Consider the following 11467-nt stretch of genomic DNA (forward strand, 5'->3'; position numbering starts at 1 on the left):
ACACAGTTGTAACAGATAGTGGGTCACATAAACTGCTAAGGACAGTGTGACACAGTTGTAACAGATAGTAGGCCACATAATCTGCTTGGGACAATGCGACACAGTTGTAACAGACAGTGGGTCACATAAACTGCATGGGACAATGCGACACAGTTGTAACAGATAGTGGGTCACATAAACTGCTAAGGACAGTGCAACACAGTTGTAACAGATAGTGGGTCACATAAACTGCTAAGGACAATGCGACACAGTTGTAACAGATAATGGGTCATATAAACTGCTTGGGACAATGCGACACAGTTGTAACAGATAGTGAGTCATATAAACTGCTTGGGACAATGCGACACAGTTGTAACAGATAATGGGTCATATAAACTGCTTAGGACAATGCGACAGTTGTAACAGATAGTGGGTGATATAAACTGCTAAGGACAATGCGACAGTTGTAACAGATAGTGGGTCATATAAACTGCTAAGGACAGTGTGACACAGTTGTAACAGATAGTAGGTCACATAAACTGCTTGGGACAATGCGACACAGTTGTAACAGACAGTGGGTCACATAAACTGCTTAGGACAATGCGACAGTTGTAACAGATAGTGGGTCATATAAACTGCTTAGGACAATGCGACAGTTGTAACAGATAGTGGGTCATATAAACTGCTTAGGACAATGCGACACAGTTGTAACAGATAGTGGGTCACATAAACTGCTTAGGACAATGTGACAGTTGTAACAGATAGTGGGTCATATAAACTGCTTAGGTGAAAACATGAGTATTAAGTGATGCTACAGTATATTTCACAGATATGTAACAAGCATGTATACGTAGGAACAGGAAGTTAGTTGGAATTGATAATCCAGGTTTTAGAAATGCCTTTGGCCCGGCATGGCCAGGTGGTTATGGTGCTTGACTTACAATATGAGGGTCGCGGGTTTGAATCTCCGTCACACCAAACATGCTCGCCCTTTCAGCCATGGGGGCGTTATAATGTGACAGTCAATCCCACTATTCGCTGGTAAAAGAGTAACCCGAGATTTGGCAGTGGTTGGTGATGACTAGTTGCCTTCCCTCTAGTCTTACAGTGCTAAATTAGGGACGGCTAACGCAGATAGCCCTCGTGTAGCTTTGCGCGAAATTCAAAACAAACAAACAGAAACGCCTTTTCAAATATGAACTGGTGTCCTTGTAGTCTTAAGCTATTTAAATAGACATAAGCTATATCGGCGTTTCCCAAACTTGTATCATATACAGGCACATTAAAATGCTACATTTGTTATAGTAATTACTTATGTTCGTTAAGAAAAAATATATATTAAAACCCCTTAATTTTGCATTATTGCACTATTGGCTCTACCCTAATCACTCGCGCTTCCTGGGAGACACACCACACACTTTGAGAAACGCTGCGCTACATGATATTTAACAAGAAGATCCACTTTTCGAAAGCACTCGGGTTATAGGGTTTTTATTCATTGATATTTAACAAAAGTATTTTATATTTTTTCGTCCAGGCACAAACCGCTTAAAATCTGTTGGCTTTTAATATTTTATTTTACGCCTAAGTTAGTTAGGAGGTTAGGACTTGGCAGTAATTTAGAAGGGGCTTGAGAGACAACCTGGGGCGCTCACAAACTGTTGTTTCTCGTCAGCCCATACCCGTGGATATAAGATTTAGCTTAACTGATTAAATTATTGTCTCTCGTGCCGATTAAGTGTCTCACCTTTTATGATTTGAGTTCGCTTTTGAGTGATAAAGCTAAAAGGTAGCAGAAAAAAAACACCAAGAATCAGTCGTGAAGAACTTTTGAGTTATTTCTTTCGTTGCCTGTGAAAAATGTAGTAGCATAAAGAGAAGTTGGTCTAACAATTGAAACTAATTCGTCTCTACTGTTAGAATTTTTAACGTATTGATTAATGTGTGAATTATATTTTCAGTCACCAACTTTAAGAATATAATCAGACTAACTTAGGCACACACACAAAAAAATGTTGTTGTTTTTTAAAACTAGGACGTTTAAAAGTTTCTGTACACGATACTATTTTAAAACCCTTCAGCTTGTTAGTTCCTTTAACTGCCAATTGCAGTAGGTATGTAAAGCTATATAATAAGTTGTTAAATAACTTTGAACATATGATATTAATACAAAAAACAGTTATATTCAACTTTAGTGAAAGATGCATAAACTGGTGGTTGGGCGTGGCCTAATAGCATACTCAGACTGAAAATTCGAGGATTTATGGTTTTTGGCCTGTTGGTACAAAAATACTATCTTCACTTTGAGGCCTGGATGCGTTATAAGTATGAAGGCAATTTTCCCACTATTCGATCAAAAAGGGTCCGGCATGGCCAGGTGGTTAGGGTGCTCGACTCGCAATCTGCGGGTTAAATCCTCGTTACGCCAAACATGCTCGCCCTTTCAGCCGTGGGGGCGTTATAATGTGGCGGTCAATCCCACTATTCGTTGGTGGAAAAGGTAGCCCAAGAGTTGGCGGTGGGTGATGATGACTAGCTGCCTTCCCTCTAGTCTTATACTGTTAAATTAAGGACGGCTAACGCAGATAGCCCTCGTGTAGCTTTGCGCGAAATCCATAACAAACAGTCGATCAAAAAAGTATAGTGCAAGAGTTCTCGGTGGTGCTGTTGACCGGGTGCCTTTCAATAACTCCATTAATACAAAATTAAGGACGGCTATGCGCAGATAGCTCCAAGTTACCTTTGTGTAAAATTCTAAAACAAACGTAATCTGATCTAATATGTCGCCCAATTTGTACCATGCTCGTTGCATTTTAAACAAGTGCTGAGTAAGAAACGTTCCATTTCCCGCGTAACATCGTGTGACACGAGAAAATGAAATAGTAAAAAATTGAGTTGTATTCATTATAATGTGTGTAACCTTGTATAACATTGGTCACTAATGCTGGGTGGAACATATAATCCAGCTTAGAATATTAGTACATTATTACCACATTTATTTGCAAGTCATGCACGTAACAAACGAGATATCAGAACTCGAACTTGTGGTTAACGGTTCAACTCAACATAAATTATACGGAATTGCTGTCTTTTTAAGTATAGCAACACTAAACAAAAATATCCGGTTTTTGTGTTGTTTTTTTTTAAAACTTCGAAAGCAGTTATGAAATAAATAGCTAGACGATATCAGTGGACACAAAGTGGTTCCTTCTGCGGACGCCCATGTTTAGAACTAATGGGTGACTTTATATTTAATTTTTCTTACTATTTATCAAGTGACTGTTTGTTAATGGATAGGACTATTTTGGCTTAAAAAAATTATGTATTCTGAAGCATGATAGTAACATAATACATAGATTTAGAACTATACCAACAACTGTTCCTTCTGCGGACGCCCATGTTTAGAACTAATGGGTGACTTTATATTTAATTTTTCTTACTATTTATCAAGTGACTGTTTGTTAATGGATAGGACTATTTTGGCTTAAAAAAGTTATGTATTCTGAAGCATGATAGTAACATAATAGATATATTTAGAACTATACCAACAACTGTTACCCGATGAAGCCTTGTAAATTTTTGGTGAAACTCTAAGTTTCTAAATCAATTAATTATTTTTATCCCGTTTTTTTAGTTAACGGTTCTACAGTCCAAAACCATATTTTAATGTTCATATTTTACCTGTTTTAGTCCTGACTAGTAAGACGAGATTGCTGATTTCTTCTACATGACGAGTGAAGTTAATTCAACAAAAAATAAATAATATTGCGTTATACATTTTTACCATAATTCTGATCTGTAAATGACTCCTATAAAATTGATAGATATTACGCTTCACCAACTTAATCTAATTCACAACAGTTGTTTACGCAATTTGATAATCTAACATACATATAATTCATCACGTGTGTGTGTGTGTGTGTGTTTGTCTAAGAAGAATGTATAAAAAAACATCTTGACGTAGGGCACATTTCCACTTTTGTTTTATAGACTTCTGACTTTGAATTTAAAGACGCAAATTTTAAATCAATCAATTAATTAATTAACATTAATGAATAAATCAATACATATATATAAGTTGGTTAGGACACTCGACTCGCAATCTGTGAGTAGTAGGTTCGAATCCAGTCACCGAACCTACTCGCCCTTACAGCCGTGAGGTGTTATGACGTGACGGTCAATCCCACTATTCGTTGGTAAAGAGTTGGCGCTGTTATTTCAAAATTACGAACGAGCAGCTTTGCGTAAAATTCAGCAAATAAACGCTAGTATACATATATAGATATCGTCTCAACTACTACCGTGTTCGTCGTATTCCAGCCGGATTGATGAGTCCTGGTATTGGACGAAAGGCCTCGTTAGCACTGGTTATATAATTTATCTCAATTTCGTTGTTGTTTACACATTCCAACTTTAACCGAACTCCAATTATAGTACATTTAAACGCCAAACTAGTTTGATTTTCGGGTCTTTTAAATGGGTGTACATACTTTTAAACGTATGTGGTTTCATTATCACCTTGTAAAGCTTGAACCCTTTCCGTGTTTATTGAGTCTCCCCATTTTTCTTCTAATAATCAGAGTAAATATTCTCCTAAAAATCACAGTTCCCATACCCTCAATCGAGGCTCCTAAAATTCTTCCCTAATTATTACTGTGTCTGACTGGTTGGCAATAGCGCCATACTAGTGCGGATTTAGTGACAAAACTCAATAGTTCATATACAGTTTTTTACTAAAGTTAGCGACAAAACCCAATAGTCCATATACAGTTTTTTAAACAAATCTTCCTATTTCATTTTCCCCCCAACTGTTACCCTTTTCCTTGATCCATAATTCTTCCCGAATTTTCAATATCTCGAAATTATGCCCGTACCCTTTGAACATCCATTTGGAAAATATTTATTTTTGATATTAATACCAGTTTTTGTAGAAATAGGCTTAATCAGTCACACTTTATAAGATTCAGTCTTTAATGTTAACCACTTGGTAAATTAAACCAGATTTTGTAAAAAAACGACTATCATAGTTAGTTTGTAGTTCATTAATATGTCTACATAAAATATTGTGGCTTGAAAAACCTTCAGTGGAAATTATACATTTTTACACAATTTATAAGTTTATAGAATAACAGCCTCCTAGTGGCACAGCGGCAAGTCTACGGACTTATAACGCTAGAAACCGCGTTTCGACACAAGGTGGGCACAGCACAGAATGCCCATTTTGTGGCTTGGAGCTTAATTACAAAAAAACAAAAGCGGAATATATTTTTTTTAATATTGTAAGATACTAAAGCTTGTTGCCTAAACTGCGAATCCAATCATTCATGGGTTGAATCTTGTTGCCGCAAAAACTAGCTCCGTATTTTGGAGCTGTTAATGCGCTATAAGAGTGACAGTCAAATCCCTCTATTCAGTCACATAAGGGATGGCGATAAATGCTGTTGTTTTTTCTCTAGTCTATCGGTTCAAAATTAGCATGAGTGGATGAAAATCAAATTCAAAAGAAATGAAATACACAACCTGACTTTAGGTGATGTTATTGTGGTTTGTATTAAAAGCCGGGTTATCCTTTATTTATCAGATTTTTCTGAAATTTAACTTTTAACAGACACAAGAGTTTTTGCTAATATTGAGATTTTTTTTTATTCAAATTCTTTTTCTATGGTTTAAATTTTGCTGAGCTTTAGCCTAACTTTTGTCGCTTTGTTTTGTTTCTCATTTTAAATTTGGGCTCATTTTTATTTTGTAACTTTGTTTCAGTTCAACTTGAAGTTGACATACACACTGAAAACGTGTGAAAGAGGGCTCACGCAATTGCTGATAGCGCTTCATACGAGATGTGAATTCTGCACTCCTCAAAATATCTAATCTATCTTTGCTTTCTAAAATGCAAACTCGCGCTCCCTCTTGGTTGGCGCTCTGTGCGGGCGCACTGCTCGCACTACCCCTGGTATGGCCCTAGGGTTTCATTTCCCTCTTATTTTTTACCAATCCAACATAATCACTACAAACCCACTTACATCTGTTTTATTTTTATGTATGGTGTTAGTAACTGTGTTTTTGATTTAGTTGTGTGTTATTAAAGATTATAGTGCACCTTCCATGTTTTGTCTTCCCAACGAATTCAGTCAGTTTGTTTGTTTGTAATGAAGCACAAAGCTACACAGTGGGCTATCTGTGCTCTGCCCACCACGGGTATCGAAATCCGGATTCTAGCGTTGTTAGTCCGCTGACATACCTCTGTGCCACTGGAGAGCGAACTCAGTCAGGGTTTGAAGAAATAATCAGATGCACAATCTGTAACTTGGAGTCCTTTGAACCTCCAATTAGTGGGCCCTAACTGACTACTGGTTTCAATGGTTTAAGTGACATTAAACTGTCTCATATAGTTTTAACGTATTGTATTCTACTTGCTTATCTGATATATAGTGTATGTATTTTTAACATGGAATGCTAGTCAACGAAGTACTTAAATTCCTTTTACCCTAGTTACCTGAGTTATTCACCTAGGGTATCACATGCAAAATATTTCTGTAAAATTGAGTAGTATGAAAGTGGGCAGTGATCTTTTCCACTGGCGGGTCAAGTGAGACCTTGAGAACATAGCTTCCCTTGTTTTTCAATGGGAATGACCAACAGCGACCTGGGTAGCACATGTGTCCCGAGAAAAATTGCATTAGTGCTTCACGTAATCAATTCAGTGTATTTTCAGTCTGGAACAAAGCTTCAGAGATTTGGAACGATTCACTTCTTCACTGAGAGCTCTCAAACCTCCAGTCAAGGCGCCATTAACACACTCGTTTTGTCTTTTCGTTGTATTTGAGAGATATACAGATTTATTCATATAATCCTTGGTTTTCGGTCTCTTTCTTTACCCACAATTCCGTCAAAAGCCAGAGAACTCGGATTTCCTCTCGTAAAATATTTCCTGCCGAACTTCCTGTTATTAACTAAGGGAAATCAGTGCACCCGAGAATACCACAGGTTCATATGACATTAAACAGTTCTATATTTCTAATACATCATGTTTTTTGTTTGTTTTTTTCGTGTTTATCTTACAGACCCAACATCATCAGGATTAACCTCACAGAAAATTGATAAGTAAAAGAATTTTACCCAACGATATAACAAAGAGTGTAATTTTCTACGTATGTGTACATTGACTGTAAGTTACTAACGGATTTTCTGAAGAACAGTAGGGATATACATGTATGTATAGAAAGTTAAAAAAAAAACTATTGTAAGAGCGACTTGCCTAATACGGTCATTCCAATAATAAAAATATACACATCGAGAAGAACGTATTCAAGAAATAAAACATTTATTATACAAACTATATTCTGCTTTTTTTAAAAATTTTCTCCTTTCAAGTGTTAACAAATACCTTTTATAAATATAAATATCTTTCTGTAATAAGTATCGCCTGATTATAATTTCACATTTACAGAACTCTTCATTTCATTAGTTATATATCCTAACTATACTGACACACTAGTAACATTTCTTCACAATACAGTAAATTAAACTGTTTAGTTGAAAAACAAATATATATATATATATATAGATAAATGCAAATTCAAAGTATCGCACTATCCAATATATACCTATATTGTGCATAGATCAGAAATAGTTGTTTTTTTAATGTGTTCAGTATTCTAATAGGTTTCGTATATGAAATTTTTCAGTATCTTTGGATGTTCAGTTGTCATCTGAGGCAAATATTTAAATATACATATTTAATAGTATTAATATAATCCTTTGTTTTTCTTAACATCGATGCACGCAAAGAGTATAATCAGCTGTCAAGAGGGGGTATGAATAATAGTAAAAGTAATTTCACGAGAGTTTTTGCTGCCTTTATGGATTACCATAATCTAACAAAGACCGATTATATAACCACTAAATATAAAGAGCTATTAATCCACTTCCAAGACAGGTTTGTTTCTTTGTTTGTAATTAAGCACAAAGCTACACAATGGGCTATCTGTGCTCTGCCCACCACGGGTATCGAAACCCGGATTCTAGCGTTGTAAGTTCGCAGACATACCGCTGTGCCACTGGGGGGCTCCAAGACAGGAGCGACACTGCTGTGGTATAAATAGCTTCCGTTTTCTTAAGATTTCTTGAGAGAAAATATAATATATATTAATCACTTTACTCTTTTTATCTTTGTTTTGAACAAGCCTCCTCACGAGCCAGTGGGGGACATCTTTGTTGAAAAAACACACTGCCCTACCCCGTTTTTTTTAATCTGGACTGACATTTTTTTGGACATGTTTATTGGTTAGAAATAAAGTATTTCCCGCACTCTTTTAGCGTTGTGGCTGCGAAAAGCGATTTGAAGTGGTAAAGTGACTGAAATCCGTCAGCGCATCACAAGCTTAACGGCCAATCACAAGAAGCATAGAAGTCTGCAAATGACAAGCAGAGGTATTCAGGAACCGTTTGTAACCACCTTGGTAGATATTGTGCAGCAAGCCGAGTGCAATATTATGCCTGTAGCTGCTTTCAAAGTGTTCCTGTCTGCTCATCCTACTGCTGACTATCGTGATGAATCGACCTTCCCTACCGAATCGCAGGTGAAATCTTTCGTATCTCAATTAAAAGCTAAACATAAAAAAGGTGATAGCAGAAGCGTAAAAGGTTGGAAATTGCTTAATTAATAATGCTGAGAATGTGGCTTTATTGATATATACTGAATTTACTCCCAGTGGGTAGACCTTAATACTAGCTAGTATGGAGACTTGAGGATGCTGTATTTCGCTTTAAAGTTTATCAATTAACAAATGAAAACTTGTCTCGAAAAGATACGTCCACCCCCCACCCCCTCTTTGGGAGTTTCCGTACTGAACTTACTTTTAATATTCAACAAATTGTAGTGTAAAGACACCCCTCGGCTCCTGATGGACGTGTTAAACATTGTGCAATATACTAGATTTTTATATTTCTGTAGTTGCACTGACTTCCCAAGTGCTTATAAGGTGTCTTTCAGGTTGAAAAATATAATTTCTTAATGTTGAATTCATTAGCGCTTAAATGGTAAGAACATATTTAAAAAGTTCAGTTGCATATCCAGCCATAAGCTGTTAAAATGTCAGTGTTTGCTGCTGACAATATTTACCTCAAAATCAAAACTTATACCTCTCACCCAGATTTCAAAGTAATAGCGCCAACTTGTCACAAAGTTCTGTGAGGTACAATTTAAAGGGTCAAAAATTATTGTTATGTTGTCACAAGAAAATATTAGGTGTCCTTAGGGAAGGTTTTTAGAACTGAGCAACAGACACTTAGTCTTAGTTGTTCTTTTTATGTAATCTAATTATTAAGAGTATAATTGTCACTGTAGCACTGAGATAGGATAGTGTCGTTGAAGACAAATCACTTCATTCTTAAGTCAGCGTTAACGAAGAAAAGGATTCGTTAGGGCCATGTCCTCTAGCATCTTCAATTATCAGAAAATCGTAGCATCATTTCATAAGAAGGAGACGAATGGTCTGCTCAGAACCCTCGACTTAGAACCAGGTTGTTGAATGTAACTGTCAGTGTTGATGAGAGATGAATAACCCTCAACCTAAAACAAGGTTGTGGACTGTAACTGTTAGTGTTGATGGGAGATGAATATGCTACTCAGAACCCTCGACCTTGAACCAAGTTATGGAATGTGACAGTCAGTGTTGATGAGGAAGACAGACATGTTGCACGATGTAAGGGACATGAATATTTACTGACACAATGAGCAAAATTTCTGTCACATTCACAAAGTTGGGCAGCACATTCACTGGCCATGGAGTAGCTGTCGTCTCCTGAAATTAAAGCAAAAGGAATGATTTTGACAATAAAACAGGTTAGACAAAAATATATAAGATAGACGTATTACAACTTTACTATTTATAAAGTCGTTATAATTATAAATGTGATAGTTCGAGTTGTTAAAACCTACCTTATTAGCAACTGCCATAAGGTTACCTTTTAGGTCAGTTGATCACACTCGTCAAGCATTCAAGAAGTCTCACTCAGGAAATATGGGTTACCATGGAATATAAGTACCAAGGAGCACATACGGAGTTAACCTTTAACTCAGTTGATAGAATAGTCGCTTAGGGTGTGAGAGGACCCAGGTTCGACACCAAGCCGAGGGCCATGGGAAAATAGAAAATTTAGTAACCAGTTAAGGTCCTAGGATGGATTTTGCTTGTTGGAGAAAAGGAGTTTGGTATTTTGAGGTTATTAAAATTCACCCTACTAGGAAAGAAACAGTTACTATGAGGTTAAATCTCTATCTTAACACTCTTTTAGCCTGCGAAAGTCGCAGATGCAAAAGGATTATTAAAGGGATTTCTACAGAAGGATACAACCTAACTGTATACAATTAGAATTTATAATCCAAGGATCAGTACTTTAATTCTAACATTTTTTTTTCATAAAGCCCAGGATAAAGTAAGATAAAGACTGATTTATTTACTGAAGTAGTAAAACGAGACTGTGCTAACAAACAAAAGGAATACTTACTACAACGAGCGTAACCGGGGACAACGCACTGAAATTGGTAAGAAACAAAATAGACCAAAAGTTGAGGGCAAGCGGAATAGGCGTAGCACCAATCATGTTCCAAACAACACCTACATAAAAAATATATCATGATGTGCAAGTTGTGAATATCACCTACGAAAATATGTGTTAACACATTCAGTAAATACCACTATAAACGAATTATATAAGTTTTATATAGATGTGGGTGTATATTTGAAGATCATCACTTAAAAAAAAAGAGCTTTGTTTCTTGTTATAGCAACGCTACATTAGGTTATCTGCTGTGTCAATCGCGGGGAATCGATTCCCGAATTTTAGCGTTGTAAGTCCGTAAACTTACCCCTGTCCCACCAGGGGACATACACACACGAAACAACAAAACAAACAAACAGAAAATTCATATTTCAAGAGTTACTGATACGAACAACCTGCCTAGTGAGCTTATTGTTAGCTAAATCACCGTCCCACCAAGCATGCTCACCCTTTCAGCCGTGAGAGAATTTTAATGTGACGGTCAATCCCACTATCCATTGATAAAAGAGTAGCCCAAGAGTTGACAGTGGGTGGTGATGACTAGCTGCCTTCCCTCTAGCACAAACCTTGCTACACCAACAATATATATATCATTTTAATGTAAAATTGAGTTTTATCTATTTTGAAAACAATACATAAACCAAATGTACTTCCTTTCGCAGGATCTCCGAAAGTGTCCTATTTCAAGAATAAATAAAACTAAAATTAAAAATAACAAATATTTTTATTCTTTGCTCTTCAAGTTCATGTGTCATACTGTGTTGTAGCCCACAGAGCGCATAATTCTTCTCGTGATTCATGGCACGAGCACGTTTTACTGACGTCACGACAGTACAAATTGCAACGTTAAAAGCGTCCCTTGTGTGACGTCATTTTAGTGTCTACTGACTGACTGATAGACAACACACTACTGTATAGTGGTGCG

The 11467-nt window shown here is 36.5% G+C and overlaps 1 protein-coding gene across 1 annotated transcript in view; it reads right to left on the reverse strand.

The window, feature by feature from the left end:
- Window positions 1-9583: 9583 nt before the first annotated feature.
- LOC111086785 (basic phospholipase A2 2-like) overlaps window positions 9584-11467 on the reverse strand; it is a 9778-nt gene continuing 7894 nt past the window's right edge. Inside the window, exons 3-4 of the mRNA XM_022391033.1 lie at window positions 10489-10598; window positions 9584-9782 (exon numbers count right to left, since the gene is read on the reverse strand). Coding sequence (XP_022246741.1) covers window positions 9607-9782; window positions 10489-10598 — 286 coding nt within the window. The 3' untranslated portion in view covers window positions 9584-9606. The remainder of the gene's footprint in view (window positions 9783-10488; window positions 10599-11467) is intronic.

The sequence above is a fragment of the Limulus polyphemus genome, unplaced genomic scaffold, assembly GCF_000517525.1.
Source record: "Limulus polyphemus unplaced genomic scaffold, Limulus_polyphemus-2.1.2 Scaffold1428, whole genome shotgun sequence".
In the NCBI taxonomy this organism is placed as follows: domain Eukaryota; kingdom Metazoa; phylum Arthropoda; class Merostomata; order Xiphosura; family Limulidae; genus Limulus; species Limulus polyphemus.